Genomic DNA, 21242 nt, shown 5'->3' on the forward strand with positions numbered 1-21242 from the left:
TGCGCCTTGACTGACCACAGAAAATATATAAAAACAGCGTTATATTCCGTTATTCAAGACGTATTAGTACTAAAATGTACATAAAGCGAGGTCTGAAATTGTATACGACTAGATTGTCACTGCTAACCACAAAACATACGAGAGATACATTACTATGTAAATCATACATAATTTTATATTTTTCTTTTATATTTTCGTTGTATCTCACACAAAGTAACATAGGTACAGGAATTCTGGAAACCTAGTGTTAAGTCACTCCGTTTCTATGAAGACTTTTGCCTCATTACTAGAGTGAGGAATTGATATTAAATATTGTAATTCCTCGAAAGGGAGTCGAATCGATCCCACAACGTTTACAGTCGCTCGCTTGTACTTATGCGCAACGATCGGCCTCTATATATTACGTTTTTAAATATGCCAGTTTTATAATAACTTTTATTATTATATTTACATGTATGAAGATAACGTAGCGTAATCTAGTTTAGAATGTAGTACCATAAATTGTACCTGACGAAGTATTTGCAAAGCTTAAAAATATTAAATTTATTATATAGACACTGTGATAAATTACGTGCCATAGCGGTAGTAAATATTATTGTAATATATTTTTTACTATCAAAAAAGAGCTAATATTTTAAAAGCTTAAATGAGAGGCCTTGGTTTTTATTATTATATTTGTAATTGTTTTATATTCATATACTTCTTTATGGAGTATTAACATTTTTTTGTTTAAAAAACCAGCTTCACGTTGTGAAAACCAGGTTCCCAGGTTCCCTCTGTCTACCCAGCGATGTGCAGGATGTTGCCTAAAGATTTTATTTCTTCTAGTAACGATCGTACCTATGAAACTGCCCATAACAACGATATCTTGAAAAAAAAGAGTTTCGCTGCTCAACACACAATATCTCAAATTGCGATGAAAATATCTTAATATTAGGCTCTACAACTAAGTGACAGCGTAAATATAAAAAAATAAACTTAATTTATATTCCACAGAGCATCCACCCAGTAGGTGCACTCATGCTGATCAACTATCAGCTGACGGAGGAAGAACGGTGTGGTCGTCCACACGCTTTCCGCCTCCAGCGCGGTGGCGGCGCGAGGTTACAACTTGCCGCCGATACAGCTGAAGCCGCAGCAAGATGGCGTGCTGTATTGGCACACGCTATTGATGCTAGTAATCAGGTAAAATATGTTTCTATATGAAAAATCTTTATGTTATATAAATCTGACTAGCGGACGCGCGCAGCTTCGCTTGCGTATTTAAGGGTGAATTCTAATAACTCATGAAACATGTGTTCAATGAAATATTTTTAAGAGTCTAAATTTCAAATTTTATAAAAATCGGTGGCGATTTAAAGATTTTTCCATACAAACTTTCAACCCCTTATTTGCACCCTTAGGGGGTGAATTCTAGAAAACCATGAAACATATGTTCAATTAAATATTTTTAAGAGTCTAAATATCAAATTTTATAAAAATCGGTGGCGATTTAAGAATTTTCCCATACAAACTTTCAACCCCTTATTTGCACCCTTAGGGGTTGAATTCTAGGAAACCATGAAACATGTGTTTAATTATATACGTTTAAGAGTCTGAATTTCAAATTTTATAAAAATTGGTAACGATTTAAAAAATACCTTTACAAACTTTCAACCCCTTATTTGCACCTTTAAGGAGAGAATTCTAGAAAACGATGAAACACGTATTCAATTAAATACTTTTAAAAATCTAAATTTCAAATTTTATAAAAATCGGTGCCGATTTAATTTTTTTTCCATACAAACTTTGAACCCCTATTTCACCCCTTTAGGGTTAAAATTTTTCAAAATCCCTTCTTAGTTTGTGGATGTCCAGATTATGAAAGTAAACATCTGTCCAAATGTCACGTTTCTACGCACAGCGGTTACGGCTGTGCGTGCGTCTTACCTCAGTCAGTGAGGACAAGTCCTTTTATATATATAGATTATATGTATATAAAATAAAATAAATATAAAAATAGAAATAATAATACCCTGCTAAGTGCAAGATACAGCGAAGAGTTAAAAAACATTAACAAACACAGGACAACGTCACTTTTAAATGTTATGCATATATAATTTAAAAAAGAATACCACACATATAAAATATACTTATCTTTTTTTATCTTTTATTATTATCCACATGGAATTTATTAAAAATATCCACGTTTAATTACAATTAATTATATTTATATATAGTTAAGATAAATATATATAATAAAATTAAGGTTTTACCACGCAAGCAGCTACAGATTACGCATTACATACCCCTGTATATGACGATTTTACTGCAATTGTCGCTAATTAGCTTGAATAAATAGAGTTATCTTAGCCCCGTGGATTTTATTATATTGTTTGCACTGAGAAATTATAAGCTTATTATCATTTATATTAAAATATAAAAATAGTGATTAGATAGAGTCGCTTTTTCCGTTTCTCTACATGGGAAAAATACAATAAAATTACACGAAAATTAATTGTTTTACATCACTATGCTGCATTTTTACTATCATGGTTACAATAGATTATAAAAAAAATACTCGTGGTTTAATTTTAATACGAAACTTATGTATAAGGCTCTATGACAATAAAATATATGAAACGTCAGTCAACTTTTAATTCAGTTTCATATCAAAGGTACTGTGAAGTGTCAAATGATATTACTAGATGGCGCTGTCATAAAATTGTAAAAACTTCTATTAGAAATTTCCGTCTTATTTTCATTGCAGATGAAAAGAATGTTTATGTAGCAAAAAGAATATTTCTGTATCATATATTACTTTTTACATATATTACTTACACATACATACATATATTACTTTTGTTATGATATATTACTTTTTTTTTTACTATTTACAAATAATTCAACGTGTAATATCTAGATGGCGTCTATACTTAAAGTAGAAACGGAAATACTTTTGTTAATAGAGTTTTAAGAAAAAAATATTAGTTTATTTATATTTTATTTTTTGAATTTAATAATAAAATCAATTTATATTAAATGTCATATATATTTTTTTGTATTACATTTTTCTAGTGTTAAAACATTCAATTCCCTATTTTCCTTTGAATTTTCTTCTTGAGTGGTGAAACTCTACTGCCCTGTCTTGTTCCCTTAGGGAGGAAATAAAAATGTTAATAAATAATAATTCTTTCCCCCCGAGTCTAAATGGAACCCACAAATTATATTTTTTTCATAATATAACAACAACCTACAATTTATTTAAACTTACAGAGGGACGGCTGGTTAGAGGTTACTATGAGACATATGAAGCTTCCACCATCATCGATACCGAGACCAGATTGCTTTGGATACTTAATGAAATTAGGCTCAAAATGGAAATCCTGGGCGAAGCGATACTGTGTGCTGAAGGACGCTTGTTTATACTTTTATAATGATGGCAACAGTAAAAATGCATTTGGTATGTATATTTTTTTATTAATTTTAAATATTATTTATTTTATATTTGTCGCTAAAATCTGTACGGAATGCCCCACTGTGCACTAGAGACGTGCGTAACTGATTATATTAATTTTAAATTCTTTCAGCCTCCCCGCAAGTATAGTGAGAGATAAGATAGATAAAAAAAAAAAAATCTTAGCTTTTGTACAATAAAAAAATAAAATTTTATACGTTTTATGTTAAAATACATAGATTTTCAAAGTCAAAATGCGAAGTTAAAGTTTTTTACCTTGTCAGGTGAATAAAAATATTGTTATCAGTTCAAAGAGTATTTAATCTAATTATGGGTAATAGAGTTGGTATTCAGTTCCTTTCAAATATCAAAATGAACAACAATTTGAAACAAATTTCATTGAACAATAATATCCATAATTGCAGGTATGGCGTGTCTCCACGGCTACAGGATACAGACGTGCTCGCCGGGCGGTAAGAAGTACGCGTTCGAAGTGATGCCCACAGAGCCCAAGCAGAGACACTTCTATTTCCATACTGAATCTGAAATGGACAGGAAAAGGTAATTTAGTTTTTTTTTTTGGAAACCTTATGAAAATGAATACTTTAAATAATGTAAAAAATATTTTAGTTCATTTCCATAATTATTGTTGCTTGTTATTGGAATGTAGTATAAGTAAAATCGTTTTACAAGTAATATTTATTGATAAGGGATTCATTTATTATACTACTTTTTAAATATTGTATTTGAATGATTTCAAATATTTCAGATGGATGGCAGCTCTAGAATATTCCATAGATCGCTGGATGAAGGCCGGTTGACGAAAACATTTCACCTCGGATTCATTCGAATTTGTATAATCTACATTAAATTATTCCTTTTTTATTATTTTTATTTTTTTCCTTATTTCTTTTGTAAAGAATAAATGAGATACAGATTATAAAATTTATTTATATATATATTGGATAGAACAGATTATTTACAAAATATTTATAAAATTAGATGTTACAACAAAATATATCAAATTATTGCGACAACGTTAAGTCCCGTCCCGGAAAATCCATTCAAATATCAAAGAAAATGTACCTTAAAAATATTCATCCAGAAAAATTTATATTTATCTATTATTATTTTTAGAACATTTTATTTTAATATAATTCTTTCCATAAATAAACATCGAAATTGTTTTATTAAACGTAGCTTTAATCCAAATTATTCTAAAATAGATATTTAATAAAGTATTAATATCAAAAGTCGAGGTACTATATACCTATAATACTTGACTGAACAAAAAGAGACTAAAATAAATGAAAAAAAATGGAGTTTTTGAGAAAAAAATATTAAAGTGACACTTTAAAATAAAAGAAACTATCAGTAGATTAAATATTAAATGTATTTGGAAATAGACATATTGTAGTAGAGATAGTGATGTAGGAAAATCCTATAAATTATAACGGCGTTAGGTAAATAAATAATATAACTTATATGAAGATTCATGACTTGTGAATATTGTTAAAAGATTAAATGTTTTAAACTAAGATTTTAGAAAGATTGTACGATATATGAGAGCCATTTTTAAATGAAATTAGAGGAATAAAGTATTAAATGCATATTTAATATATGAACATGCCAAATCAGATTATATGAAAATCGTATTTATATTTATTTGATAAACTAGTGTTTAAAATAGAAAAAAAATCTTTTATTTACAAGAAAAATTAATGAAAAATTAATATCTCGTGAGTACTTGGATAGTTATCAAACATAATAAAAGTAAAGCCGCGGGCATATAGTAGATTTTGTATTGGTTGTCATATTTTAATACGACAACCAATACAAAATCCAGACATTGCTGTTCAGTAAAATACAGTACCAAAATTAGTTAGTTCGAAAAAATCTTGTTACTTCATCATATTAAATAGATGTCGAAGAAAATTTCGTATTTTTAAGTAAATTTGTAAATAACGTTCTATCGCGCTTACTCATTGTCATTAAAGGTAAAAATGTTTAGAGATTAAAAGAAAAAACTAATGATATTTGTGAGAAATAAAAAATTCTCAAAGTAGAATGTGGTCCAGTATAGTGACTTAAATCGTGCATTAAATTGTTAAATAAGAGAATATAATCCATAATAATGTTTGTATGTAAATAGATAATGTAAACGCTCAAATATATTTAAATAAAAAAAATAAAAAATAAAGACTTGATTAACTCATTTTGTTGAAAGCTTATAGAAGTAGCCTTGTGGTAGACTAATGTGTGAAGAAAAATCTAATATAATATATAGGTGACATACAGACAGAATACAAAAAATATAAGTGCACGTTGATATTTAGATTTTAATTATATAGTAAATAAAAGAATAGTATTTAATATTAATTGTAATGTGTTCATTGTAATTATTCCAGATAAAAAATATTGTTTCGATTTTAAAAAAATAACCTATACATTAAAATTATCGTCGTAATCTACATACTTATTCGTATATATCTCTATCACAGTTGTTTAAATAATGATTTTTATCGTAGATTTAAATTTTTTAGTATATTATTAATTTATATGTTTTTTGTTGGACATCGTTTATTAATTATTATAGATAATAGATTGATACTTACTTCTACGTCATGTTAGCTTTTTGAGTAAATTTCATATTTTTAATGAATATCGCTGTTTGTATGTATTTTAAATATAAATTTATTATTAATATAAATTAACTATGGACAAGTGTTTTAGTTAAGTGTAATAAAATTCTTATTCGATGATTTTTAAAGATATTATATGTGACTGCATGTATAGAATTCGTTGTAATAAAGTATTAAAATAATAAAATATTTTCTATTTTATACCCAACAAAATCAACAAAACCGCCTTTATTTTGCTAGTTTTTATTATTAATTAGCAAGTACGAACGAAATTCATACAGACCAAATGTACGAGGGCGTTAATTTACACGACTTATAAGCTACTAACATGAAAAATAAACAATCGATATCCCTTTTTTATCGCTTCCAAAGTAAAAACTGTGTGGAGGCTTCGCCGGGCGGGGGGAGTGGGGACGGCTACGGGAGCGCTACTGCCTCTGTCGAGTCGACTACAGTAGTACGTGCCCAACTCCCACATAGTGCGCCGTCTGCGCACGCGCAGCCTTTGAAAGATAACCTGATTGCTATACTTGGTGATACAACAACGGATTACAGTGTGAACTAAAACTGTTATAACTAAGTGTTTTTAGTAAATTAAACGTGAAATAACTATATATATTTAAATTAGTGCTAATAAACATTTCTGTGCTGCTCTATTGTGTGTGCTCACAATATCCACCTGTCGTAAGATGTGGTTAGACTGTGAAATGTGACAAAAAATAGCAATGATCTATCATTGTCCGATGCGGTCCCTCGGTTTGTAAACTTTGGCAACTACCTGACTTTAGAGGGTTGGGGGCGTCGTGCCACACGTCGGACGACCGATCGGACGACCCGTCGACTTGTGAGTTCGATTTTTTTTATAGAATATGTAATTCAATACGGCGGATGTGGAATAAATTGGGTAGGCAGGGTGCGTTTTACGCTACCTGTTTTTTTAATCAGTTTAAAGTTTGATTTTGAAGCTTATATTGTTGACAAAACGATATAAAGATTTTGATGTAACGGTCTGGGGTTAATTCCATTGTTAAAGTTTACAACGGTGCCACCGTTTTGAGTAATTACGATTATCAGTAGCTTTGTTTTGTGGAAAGTAAAACAATGTAAGAAGATTAAGTTATTTATATAAATTACAAGATTAGCTGTTTATATTAATTAGCATGTGGGTTTTAGTATTATAAATATAGGCTTGATATATGTTAATCTGACTAAATTTTAAACAACATCCAGATATATTTTAATTGTATATATAGTAGATATATATAGTAAAATTAATATAATTTTATTTGAATTATATTCAGAAACTGATTAATGTAGGCCAGGTATAGATTTCTATTTCATTCTCTATTCCAAACCTTTCACAAACATATTACATTTTTCATGATGGATCGTATAATAAATAGCCATAATAAGTATAAATGGAAATAAGAGAGACGATTTTATTAAACATAAACACTCCTTGCGTACAAATTCAACCCCCCTTCATTATATGTAAAAACAAATACTACCACGATAGCGTTAACTGATATGAGAAAATAAGTATAATATTTAAGAAAATATATGAAAAATACATAGTCATAATTAGTTACAGTCAAGAAAAAAACTATTAAAGTAGCTGTCTACATAAAAAAAGAATATATTGTATGGCTCATTCATATACCAACACAGTACACTTGCTAAGAGGTCCATTGTATGGTCCAACACATGGAGTAAAACTCCAGGTTTGTGGTTAGCAGACAATAGCAATAGCGTATTCTATTGTTAATTTCATAAGAGGATTAATATAACTACTTTTGGTGGTAAGCCTTCTTTGTCTAAACTCTAGAGCCAAACACCCGTTTCAGTACAATTCTTCTTAAGTTACTGTTATAATTATATTTAAAAATGTCAACTCCTGATGTAATGTTAGTAATTTAGATTTGGTGGATTTAGAAGGTTCATATTCATGTTTTAAATATATTTTAGTTACGTTACGTTACTAAGCAAGAGATTAGTATAAGGAACTCTAATGATTAAAAGAAACTGGTCAGTTGCTTTCTGGATTCGCGCACCGAAGGTTCCGTACCAATTTCAGGATTATAGGATCAGTGGAAGTACAACTTATGAAAGTTGACAAACTTATGCTTGTGAGCAAATTCAAATATTTTGTTTGACATGAAACTATGAAATACTTTTTGGATTTTTTTTCTTAATTTGTGCCAAATTTTATAACTATAGATCTACGGGAAGTATCCTATAGATTTTAATTACGCAGCGAATTTCATACAAAATGCACCAAAAACAAAGCAATTTATGCTTCGTTTTTGCTGCTCGTTGGTGCTCGTATTTTCTGATTGCGTTGACTTAGAAACTAAATTTTTTCTACGCTTTAAAAGTCTAAAGATCTTAAATTTAATATTAATTTCAGCCTCATACCACCACGCGGTCTCGAGATAAATAGTCTTGACAGACGTACAGACAGACAACAACGTGATCATATACCGGTTACGTTTTTACGTTTTGACGCAGGTACGGAACCCTAAATGTAAAATATACTTACATTTGGTTATTCCTAAAACTAAGAACTGCTACTGACAGTAAGTAATGTAAGTATTCATTTAAGTACTTATAACATTTTAAATGAATGCCGTTTTCGGTTTCGCGGTTATCGATTGCATTACAAATATCTATGTTCGCGACACTAATGATTGTATTCGATCATAATCTTATAAAATTAATGAAAATTTACTTGATTGACTTCTAGATTTGGGTGTCGAGATAATAAATTACATGACAGCCGCTTTACTAATTAACATCTCATATCTATAATATTATACTGGATTTATACAGTAGTATCTGTAATGTTTCTTTTTTAATTTATTTCTCATATATTGCTGGTACCAGTTTTATATGAGTATTTTTTTATTCTATTAATTTTAAAATTTAATTACTTAAGCGTCTGTTGTCTCGTTTTGTTGGGTAGAAAACGGTTCTTAATATGGCTTCTAGTACAATACAGAAATTGCTATTTTTAATAATAAGCTTATAATTTATCGTTTTATATAAAAACTCTTTTTAGGGATCCGTACCTCAAAAGCTAAAAACGATTCCGTTTTAACTTTAAATATCATTTTATTGTCCATCTGTTAACACCTTTGCCTCAAAGGCAGAAAGCAGTAAAATCAGCAATAAAATACATCTATAGGTAACTTACATGATATACCGACATATTGATATATTAGATTTAATGGCAAATCACATAAAGATAGATTGAACGAAAATATGTTTCTTTTATAAAGGAAAGATTTAACAGGAAAAGGAAAACAAAAAAAACAATTTTTCATTAAGTTCTAATTGTATGCTTACAAGTCACGTCACTTCCCATACATTCAACACAGTTGAGTTACACGGTTCTACATAAGGTAGTTAATCTGTACCATCAACTGATAACACTATCAAATCCTTATCACCGCTTATCATTAACAATAGAAACCTTGCGGTACCGAAAAAGAGTGCCTCCTACAATAACAATAAACGTAATTGTAACCAATATACTAATTTAATATTTGTATATCACAGATTGTTATATCTGATAAGAAAAATAACGATTCGGCCCTTTAATAGCTGATTTGCTTCCAAGAAAATTATTTATAATTCCTTTTGATATTGTCCGCGTTTTTTAATGGAATGTTGTTTGTTTGACACCGTATAGTTGTTTCTACATTTAATGATTGAGTAATGTAGGTGAATTATTGGAAAAAATACATAAAGATAGATAGATATCTTTAGAGATTTTAATTACATAGGTAATTAATCGATTTCTATCTTTTGTTACCGATTATTCAGCAAAAATAATTAGGTTTGTGTTAGACATTTTGTCTTCTATCAAAAGTAAACCTTACTAAAGAAAATTTTAAGACAATGTATTATATGTTAATGAATATATTAAAAGTTACAATTGAAGAACTTATATAGGAGTATATAATGCTATTATTATATGTAAGTATATAAGTTTATTTAATCAATATTAGATATTTATTAATTAAAACTTAGGCATAGACTATTTACCTGTAGCACCTTTGGCATCCAATAAAAATAATATTTAAAACTATTATTTAAAGTAAAAATGGCTTTAATAAAATAAAAATTCAATTAAAATACACTTCGCCATGGACGGCGGAGTGTCTTAACACTAGACTCCCTCCAACTACTACATGCAGGATACAAAAAATCTCGTAAGAGTCGTTTTTAAATGAAAGCTGCTATACCACAGATAATTGCCTTTCGTAGTTTCATATCTTATTTATACAATCAGCATATGGTTTATTTTTTTGATGAATTATATACTTACTTATCAACAGACTCAATCAGCCTTGCATTTTAAAATGATAGCTTCATTAATTCAACCTCTTTGTTTACGTTTTTGCAATAACAAAGGTCATATTATTAATTTAAAATTTCAAAATAAACGAGTTTATTTAAATTAAAAAAATTAAACAAAGTTTTATAATTAAAATTGCTTCTATGGTCGTTCTCTATTTTAGTATTTATTTTATTGCGATTTTCATTCTTACAGACAGGCAAACAGATTCAAGAGGAACGTTTATACTATATATATATATATATATATATATATATATATATATAATATGTATTACAATAAAGCCAAACATATCATAGATTTATAATGTAATGTTGTAAAAACTATGCGCATGCGCATTTTCTTTCGTTCAAATCTATATATAGGTTTTGTAACAATGTTAGCGAGACATTTAAAAAAACAAAGTTGATACAGAATTATCAGTTTTAATTAAAAAAACCCTGTGACAGACCCTGGAGTCATCAACCCCAACCTCAAAGGATTAACGAACCAAATCCTAAGACAGGTTCGTGTAGCGTTGATTTAGTGCCTCCAGATCGAACTGGCCCAGATCTCTGATAGTGCTGGAATGAAAAACAAACTATACACTGTTTGTTCTTGTTGATTCTATCTCAAATGCTGTAGATGATAAAAGCTAAAAAATTATTTTAAGATATGTGTATTTTTTAAGTCATAATTAGTATTGATTCTACAGTATACTTTTAAGATACAAATTCATTTTATAATACATACAGTAGACTAAGGTACAAATGAATTTAATATGTGAGAACTTAATCGATTTTAAATTAAAATCAGTCGATTCTATTTAAAACTAACGTGTGATCGAAAGCTCGATGTGTTACACATATCGATATATCGCTATCGATTTAAACTTTCACAAGAACACACAGTATGTGCATTTTAAATGCATGTTATATTCCCATACAAATTTAAGCGGGCTTCTAAAGGAGTTCTTCGGCCATATAATTTATTGGGTGATAATACTGAACTCATCTGCTTACATAATATCAAGATCGCAATGAAATATTCAGTGAGAATTTAGTTCGACTGTACTGTATTTGTGGAAGATCTCGATCCATTTATTTAAATAAATTTACATTTAAATGTAATTTAAATAATACGAGAGTAGGGATTTATTTATTGAATGCATTAGACGTTAATTAGGTAAACTTTTTTTTGGTTTTGTTATGGTTTTAGATAAATGTTAATATATATTTTGTGCTGACAATATTATAGGTAATATTATAGTTGTAGATTTGAATTTCAGACTTTTAACAGAAATTAATAGTATATAACTTATTAATACTGAAAGTACGCGGCGTTAAGTTTCGCTGCTCAACTCTCAATGTCTCGAATTCGAGCAGAACTCAAAAAAAATCTTCTTGATACTATATTCCCTTCTAATACAGAAAGCTAAATAAATCTTAAAAATAGTTCTTAAATTTCACTTCACTTATAAAAACAAAAAGTTTAACGAGACTACACTAAAAATATACGAGTAAATACACGTAAAGATTCACCTCTTCCCACAGATCTCTTGTAATATATACATTTTAAATATCCTTTACAATTTTATGCTATTGTAATGAAAAGTATTACAACCGAAGGCATTACTTACTGCAGTACTTCCATACATATTCATATCTAAATTCTCAAACCAAAAGAGATAAAAGTAGTTTTACAGCTTCGGAGCAAGTAAGATGGTAGAAACTCGATCAGGCTTTACCTTAGTGGGAGTGAAACAAAACACAAAAAGCATATGAGAGAAAGGGAAGACGATTCAGAAGGCTTTTACGGTAGAACGGGCAACATGTAGTGAAATGTGGGCCTTGCGTTTGCCTTCTTTTCGATCTTGCTTGAATAAATTGATTCTAAAAGTTATTTTTTTTTTTCGTTTCAAATTTATAGCCGGTACAGTCTTGTTAAAATTGGTTTTTGCTGTACTATTAAATTGTGATAATGAAAAGTATTTAGATTATGTTAGGGGCAGTCGTGGCCCAGGGGCACAAGGTGTGACTGTAAATGCAATGGGTTGTGGGTTCGATCCTTACTCCTAAAGTGAGGAACGGAGTGTCTCAACTCTATGTTGCCTCTGCCTACCTTGCTGTGTGCGAGATATAGCGTGAAGCTGATTTTTTTAATGTAAATTATGTTGTTATATATGTTGGGTTATTTTTTTTTAATTATTTTAAAATCGAGTTAGTATAAAAACATCTTCGTAGAACAGGATGTAGAAATAAAATATGTTATGGGCAGTAAACAGAGAATGAATGTTTTATTGTCCTCTACATCGCTCATTTCAGTTGGTAGTCGTCACAATCGTCGTAAATCTCAGAATAGCAATCTTGAAAATGTTATTAGTGTTATGTAAACAAATGTAGAATATTGTTATCTTTTCGATAGACTAATATATGAAGAAATATATACAAGAGCGATAAATTGTGGGTTCGATTCCCGCAGCTTTTCACGTTTACAGTATAGGAAATATATCATATTTTAATTTCTTCACTCTGGTGTCAAGGTAAAGTTCGGCGTTGAGTTTTGCCACTTAACTAACGCCTTCAGAATTCAACGGAATGGGGAATGGAGTGTCTTAACATTAGGTTCCCTCTACCTACCATGCTGGGTACAGGATACAGCGCCAAGCTAAAAAAATATATATTTTAAAACATTTTATTCACCAAAACCTCTAAAAATAACAACCTCTATTTAAGTGTGATAGGATAATTTATTATACTTCTAATTATTATTTATCTGTGAATCAGATTCCTTAAAAATAACAGGTATTTCGGCCAATCGATAGCAACATATCAACTATAGACATTTATATCGGCATCGGTCCAAACCCGGCTGTCATTAACATTCTGTGATATCACCAGAAGCTAAAAAGTTTATACTATTCGGAATAAATTGTTGAATGATGCATGAAGTTACACATTTCATTTACATAATGATAGAAATATATAAATAAAACAAAATAGACGTTTTGTATTGAAATAATTAAATTGAGAAGAGATTAAATATTAAAATCCAACTTCAATTTAATTATACGAGAATTTATTATAAGGGTAGTTAAAATGAAAAACAGGTTGAAATATTAAAAAGAAATCTTGATAAGCCAGGTTTCATGATAAGAAATCAGTTTTTTTAGTAATCATTAAAGAGAAACACTGTGGAGTTGTTTAATTAAGCATTTCATCTCGATCCATAAATCTCTGTATTCAACACTTACGTACCTACCGGCCAGTGGTGCACGCTGGCTGTACGGTGCAGGCTGTCTTACGATCCATAAGTGAAAGCTATAAAGATAAGAATCAACTTTGGAACTGCGCTTTTCGTTTTAAAAGCCTCACTAAATGACAGACTGTAACTAAGAAATGGCACTATCTTTCATTTCTAAGAACGACTTATAAAGAATAAAAAAATTAATATCATAAACATACTGTGTTTCTATATTTCTCTATTTGAAAATTAACATCTTTTATAGGAATGGTTAAGGTACAGTAATTGTAGAGAATAGAGAAATAAATCACTAGATCCTGTCAGTAAATGTTGTCATATTGAAGATAATGTTAAAAAATAAAAATAAATATTTCAATAAAGCTACGAATATATAGCTTTACATGATCTTTTGAAAATATTGTATCAACACCGTTAATCGTAATTGAAACCAATGAAAAAATCCTTTTTGTGTTACTTAGGTAACGGGGACCTTTTAGCGTAAATCAGGTTTTAAGTTGAAGAAATGATATTGATATTATTTGGCAGATAACCTTTACCACTTTATTTTGCTCTTTTCAGGTTTTCTTCTCGTTATGTCTGATAACGGAGCAACTGCTGTATCGAGGGCCACTACACCTCGCCCAGTTACCGACAGCCCTGTGAACGCACCTCCACGTTCAAGACATGACCAATTCCTTGCGAATTCCGCCGAAAGAACTCAGCGGCCTGCCTCTAATGGACGGAATCCTAACGGAAATTTTGAATCACCACCTTTACCGTACCATCGCCAAATGACTACAGGATCTCTCTTAGCACCCAATCACAGAGAATCCTCAGCATTTGTACCTGTAGTTCCAACAAGAGCTATGCATCCTGTTATGTATCCTAATGACATGCACCCTCCACTAATACCATCCGAAATTATGGAAAGAGAGCGAATGTTAGAAAGAGATAGAAGTGACTCAGCTAAAGGGTCACCAGATAGAGCATCGGGGAATTTTTCGAAAAGAAACTCTTTCGATTTAATGGCTATGATGGTTGAAAAGAGAAAAGAAGTCGCATTACGGGAAGCAGCAGCAGCAATGTTGCTTCCTCATCACAGAACACCATCGATAGAAGGCATGATGTCGGATGGGTCTTCTCAACCTCCAATTTACGGTCCACCTGGAGCTTTTCTTGGTGCACCAGGCCCTTCACCAACAACTGCTAATAGTTTTACATTTCCCGGTGCTGGATTATTTCCTTCAGGGGCTGGTCCCCATCAAATGCACCCTCATCTTGACAGACGTTTGTTACGAGCTCCAGGAAGAGCTTCGAGGCCCAAAAAGCAATTTATTTGCAAATTCTGTAATCGCCAGTTCACAAAATCCTATAATTTGCTAATCCACGAAAGAACCCACACAGACGAGCGCCCATATTCTTGTGATATTTGCGGGAAAGCATTCCGAAGACAGGATCACTTGCGTGACCATAGGTGAGTCATACATATTTATATATAATTATAATTTGCTGTACTATAATTACTGTATGCGGACGGCACGTAATTATATGTTTTGGAAGCTGGTACCATTTTCATATTCGTATTTAATTTTCTACAAGGCTGGTCATAGTAAATATAAAGGCCCATTTTATATGCACGTAACTGACAGCCGGTGTAACTCAAGTTGCAGATGTTAAGCCGACTGTGGCCGCATCCGCTCGACTACTTGGAATTGAAATATTTATAAGTTTCTCAATCGTAGTAGGTACAGGTTCTGGGAAATTTATCTATCTTGATTGAAGAGGTATAAATAAATACTAATGCTCTTAAATTAATGACAGTACCAGTAATCATGTTTTAGCCTTTCAAACAGTAAAATTCTTAAGATTTATCTCTTAACCAGCTTTAAAGTGGGTGGTTTTAAAACTTCTAACTATATTTAAATTTTCGTGCTAAAGCCTTTGAATTTTAATAGATTGCAGCTATATAAAGGATTTTTTAATTGAACATTATTTGTTGCGTTCCCACAGATCTATTGAGTTGGTCATCTATAAAATATAGATTTATAGTTTCTATAAAAAGTTTGGTTCGTTCGCTCTTTGGTATATCAAAAAAGATTTAATTGGACTTTTTATTACAAGCTATTATTTAAATAGGATAGCATTTTGTGCTGCTTCGATGAGATATTTTTAATTTGATTCGTGCATTAGTCAGTAACGAGGAAGAAAATAAATCTAATAAGTAATTTATGTAAAACGTTTTGACTACTTTTTGTATAAATATGAAAATAGCTACTTGTTTAGATAATTTATTACATTTTTAAGCTTTACGCTGTATTCCGCACATATCAAGGTAGGTAGAGGGAACCTAATGTTGAGGTACTCCGTTCCCTACTTTCCACTTAATTCTGGAGGTTGTAGAGTGGCGGAACTCAACGCCGTGCTTACCTTCGTTTCAAGCAAGTAAACTAAAATTTCATTTGGGAATCTAACCCAGAACCTGTCGTGTTTACAGTCGCACTCTTACCCCTGCACATCGACTGGCCTCAAACACTGTACTTACACGTACATAATCTCTTGTCTAAGTGTTTTACACATAAGATAAGAAATCTACTAACACTATATTTCAAAACACATAAGCCATATTTTAAATCCATTTTATGTATATTTTCACAATTTTTAACAACACATTACCTTGATTCGACTAAATTATTCAAAAGCTTTACGTAACTTCCCTTACATCGCACCACATACTCTAAGAAGAATAATTGTAATCCGATTATGAGAAATATAAGATATGAGAATAAATCCTACAAAATACAAATTTTATAAGCGTTTTCTTAGGATAGGGTCGACGGCTTTTGGAGCTCAAATGATTTTATTGTATCATAAAAACCGGCCGGAGTCTCGTATCAATTTTCAGTTTTAATCCTTCCGAATGGTATTACTTTTCTTTAGTATGTTACACACATGTGCTCCCTAAATAACTTTTATAATTAGTTATAAAAATTATTATTATGTATATATTTTAGGCACGTTTAATAAATGAAATAAACAAAAATATTATATCTATTAATAGATACCAATACAAACTTGCGGTTGTAAACACGATAGATTATGAGTTCGATTTCTATCCGAGAGAAATCGCTCTGGTAAAGAGACAAAGCGCGGCGTTGAGTACCGCAATACGCAATTCTTCCAGAATTTCTTGGAAAGTAGGGAACGCAAGTATCTTAATGGGAACGTATCGTCTTTGTACTAGGATGTCTAGGAAGCTAAAAGAAAAAAAGAATAGATATAAAAAATATAAGAAAAATTACTTTAAAGAGTTTAGTAATAATTTTAACATGAAAGTATTCTAATCCACTATACAATAAATCTCCAATCTGAAGATAAAAATTAGAAACCTACACAAGAAACATGGACTTAGAGATTTTTGATGAATCTTAACGCCCGTCTTGAGATATTCGTCTCGCATTGAGTTACGTGTTTTTTACTCTCGATCTGTAATTAGTCTAAAATTCGATGACTCATCCGTTTCTATTGGTACTTTGGTAATGGAAGTTGGGATTGGTACGGTCCGCATGAAAATTTGTTTACACTTTTTTTTAAATTGATTCAATTTTTTTTTCTAGTTTTAAGTAATATTAATAATGTTTCTATAAATACGTTGATTTTTACATGTACCATATATTTGATAATTAATAGAATACATTTAAAATAAAACATAGCGTTACGATGCAAAATAATGAATATCAATCAGTACATCAAATTGCATACAAAACTAAAATTATTTATTTACGAAAAAAATCTGCTTAATTTTTTTTGCTCCAACAGTACCACAAAGCACACCCATTAAATCGCCGAGCTATTTATTTTTTCATCTCTCGGCCAGTTCAATAGGCAATGACAAAAAGTCAATTTTAATGTAATCACATAATAACTTAAAAAAAAGCTTTTAGAATCTAACATTAGCTTGTATCCCGCATATAACAGAGCAGACAGAGAGGACCTAGTGTTAAAACACTTCAACTCCGTTGTAGTGTCTTTGCTCTTTTAATTTATTATTTAATTTAAATTTCCAAAATAGTCTAAGAGCCCACGCTGTCGATCATAATATTGCAATATTTTTTATTACAAGTTATATTATTATTCGAGATGCATCGAGGACCAACGTAATATCAGGTTATCATACACAAGCTGTAATTAATATCCCACGAAGAAAAAAATACATACATATATATATAAATCCATATAAGCCGCCTTTGACCCACCAAGGACGACGTTCCAAGCTAATTTCATGTTTCTGCGAAAAATATTCCATCACGACTCGAATAAATTTGAGGCCTTATGGCGCAGGGGCACTAGGGTGTGACTGTAACGCAACGGTTGATGGTTCGATGCCCGCTCGAGGGTAAGAATTATTATTTATTCATATTTCAATTTCTTTTCTCTGGCACAGAAGCCCGACGTCCCCCCACTCAATATTGATCGAAAACTGCGGTGGAAAGTGGGGAACAGAGTATCTTAACACTAGGTTCCCTTGGCGTACCCTGCTGTATACGGTATACAGCGTGAAGCTGATTTAATTTGACTTTTTTTGACTCAAAGAAAAACATTGCCAAAATATAGAAAACGTCGTATTATTATTAAAAAAACTAAAAAATCAAACGCATTTTGAATACGAAATGAGAACTAACTGGCTTTACGTAGCCCACATAAATAAATAAGACGAAAACAGCATTCTTATCTTATATCGATCAGAAGGAGACGTATTATCGGAATATTCGAACAGCAATTTTCGTTATTCATTTTAAAAGTAATGAACGCCAATCTTAATCTACAATTTATTTTGTGAAATAAGATTATTATAATAAGTTTATTACATTTTATAAGTTTTCAAGCCAGTCGTGGCGCAGGGCCAAGAGGGTGTGACTGTAATCACTGGTGGTGGGCTCAATACCAATTCGAGGAAATTAAATATTTAACTAAATTTATATTTTTGTGTAGACACTTTACTTAGGCAAAGCGCGGCGTTGAGTTACGCGCGGCGGAAAATGGCTAACGAATTGTCTTAACACTCGGTTCCCTCAGCTATGTGCGGGATACAGTGTGAAGCTGATTTATATTATATAAGATAGCTATATAAGAACAAGAAAGGACAAATCACAGGTTAAAACTTAACTAAAAAATGAAATAATCTTTTGAATATAATTTTTAAATAAAATAGTATCCATTAAGCAAAGTTAGAATCTCAATAAGATTGTATCTAATCAATACACGAACAAAGTTCCCACCAGATGAGATGTAAACACTTAACGATAGAAAAGTATTCACTCCAAACCTGTATCGACTGCACGAACGTAAAAATGCACGTACTTCTGCTATAGCTAGCAATTGCCTGTCTATTTGATAGGGGCATATGCGATCAATGCTTGCCAATAAAAATATTAAAGCATACTAGTATTTTATGCTACTTTTTCTATATTATCATCTACTATGATAATTGGTACTCTAGTATTATTTCTTTATTTTTATCTTCACTCTGTATTCCAATTCAGTTCTCCACTTTCCGCCGAATCTTCGAGGCATTGTGTGTTGAGTGGTGGAACTGAACGCCGTGTTTTTTGCCTTGGTACCAGAGCGAAGAAATAAACATGTTACTAAATAATTAATTCCGAGTCGGAATTGAACTTCTAAAGGTCGCGCGCTTTTGCCCCTGAGCTACGACGATTGAAATACCACATGTGTGTTTATATAGGGGTTGTAGGTTCTAATTTCATAAGAAGTCTATGTTTTATTCAAATAGATATTTAACTTTATATCAAAAGTCGTCAACTTGTCTTTAGATTATCTCACTTTAATAAAAAATATTAGATATATATTTAAACAACATTATTTCAATTAAAAATCTAAAGAACAAAACAGAACAAATCTTTAAATTTACAAACATTAATTAACCAAAACCTTCAATATATTCTAATCTACAGATACAAATATCGAATCTACACTACATATACCTATAACAAGTGTTTTTTAATTTATTTAGTTTTACTGGACGCATACAATTATGATATTCCAAGACCACATATAATGGACGGCCTGGCCTCGCTCGACCACCGCTCTAGGGGCTTGGGCAAAGGGATATCAAATTAATACTGAATCCATAATAAATCAAGGCAGGTGGACTCGGTCCCAACAGTTTCGCCTACGGATATATCTTTAGAAATTATCATCTTATTCCAATGCTATAATAACGTGGTTATTTCCTTACAAGACCTAAATTGGTGGCAGGAATCTATAATATTCGATTCAGTTGGTGATTTCGATTTGGATATTAGCATTTCCACGCGAGGTTTTATATTATTGTTGTTTTTTTGTTATCCTTGTTGCTAGTCGGGCGCCTGCGCCGTTTTATTTTATTATCTACTATTCTTAATATTTTTAATTTTTAATTGTGTAAGATATGGTAAACGCGACGAATGTGAATTCGAATTCCACTCGGGTAATTAATTATTATATATCAATATTTCCACTTCTTCGCTATGGTGTCGAGGCAAAACGAGGCATTGAATTTCCCCACTCAACCGGCAATGCCTCGAAAATAGGATGGTAAGTGGGGAACGGAGTTTTTTAACACTAAGTTCCCTTTACTTACCTTGCTATATGCGGAATATAGAGTACAGCTAAAAAAAACAAGTATTCTATTTAAAGAATATTCTTATATAATACATAATTAATTTCCGGGTCTAAAAATAAATATCACCAGAGTTCGCAGTTCATATAATATAAACAAAATATTTAAACGATTTCTTATAGTACACGAATAAACGTGATCAATCAATACAAACGTAACCCTTCTTCCTAATTCCTATACAATTATGTAACTTATAAATTAAAAAATAAAATGAATATTGTATTGACATTTTAATTATTCAATATTTATAGATGTTCATTATGGAAAAGAGTTGATTAACCCAGTCGTTTGGGTTTCTGCCGTAGATGGGTACAGATGGGTTTTGGTAATAATCGTGACTGAGATCGTAGAATAATTAGTTTCGTCTGTTTGTATGTATGTATGTATATATGTATGGCTATTTAAAATATTATTGCCTTACGAAAGTTTTTTGAAACGTTCTCTCGTTGCTTGATTCATGTGGTCAATATTATATTGAAATTTAGTTAAAAATGTTTTGATAATATTTAGCTTGAAAATATTTTTAGTTAAGTCATCAGTATATAAATAACATATTCTCTAGTCCAATAATAATCTATCAATGTTTTACAAAAAATACTATATCTTTTGAAAGATGAAGCGAGTTCAAATTCCCTTATTGTAAACATTAAAAACATCAAGTACAACGAAAAATATAATACTCGATTTCTTAAAAGTCGTTGTGCCAGTGGGACAGTCTTCCTCTTTTTGGCATTAATCCCGGCTTTTGCCAGGATCTGAAAGGAACGACGCGGCGTTTAGTTCCACCACTCAACACAAAATATGTCTCTACAACTACCCTCAGTATTTACGGAAGGAAAAAAACAAAGAATGTTTTAATATATGGAAGCTATGCATTTCCAACTAATATTTTCAAATTTATTCAGC

General features: G+C 30.8%; 2 protein-coding genes across 5 annotated transcripts in view; both read left to right on the plus strand.

Moving 5' to 3' along the window:
* The window catches only part of LOC146538920 (uncharacterized), a 161127-nt gene extending 156803 nt beyond the window's left edge, over nt 1-4324 (plus strand). For all 4 annotated transcript variants that reach the window (XM_085185810.1, XM_085185809.1, XM_085185811.1 and 1 more), the window contains 4 exons: nt 997-1185; nt 3256-3442; nt 3862-3997; nt 4206-4324. In XM_085185810.1, the coding sequence (XP_085041936.1) occupies nt 997-1185; nt 3256-3442; nt 3862-3997; nt 4206-4257 (564 nt within the window). In that variant the 3' untranslated portion in view covers nt 4258-4324. The remainder of the gene's footprint in view (nt 1-996; nt 1186-3255; nt 3443-3861; nt 3998-4205) is intronic.
* A 2218-nt stretch (nt 4325-6542) lies between these two features.
* bowl (brother of odd with entrails limited) overlaps nt 6543-21242 on the plus strand; it is a 36442-nt gene continuing 21742 nt past the window's right edge. Inside the window, exons 1-2 of the mRNA XM_085185813.1 lie at nt 6543-6922; nt 14240-15134. Coding sequence (XP_085041939.1) covers nt 14254-15134 — 881 coding nt within the window. The 5' untranslated portion in view covers nt 6543-6922; nt 14240-14253. The remainder of the gene's footprint in view (nt 6923-14239; nt 15135-21242) is intronic.

The sequence above is a fragment of the Heliconius melpomene genome, chromosome 5 (genome assembly GCF_056956725.1).
Source record: "Heliconius melpomene rosina isolate 202511_hmr_F chromosome 5, ASM5695672v1, whole genome shotgun sequence".
Classification (NCBI taxonomy): Eukaryota; Metazoa; Arthropoda; class Insecta; order Lepidoptera; family Nymphalidae; genus Heliconius; species Heliconius melpomene.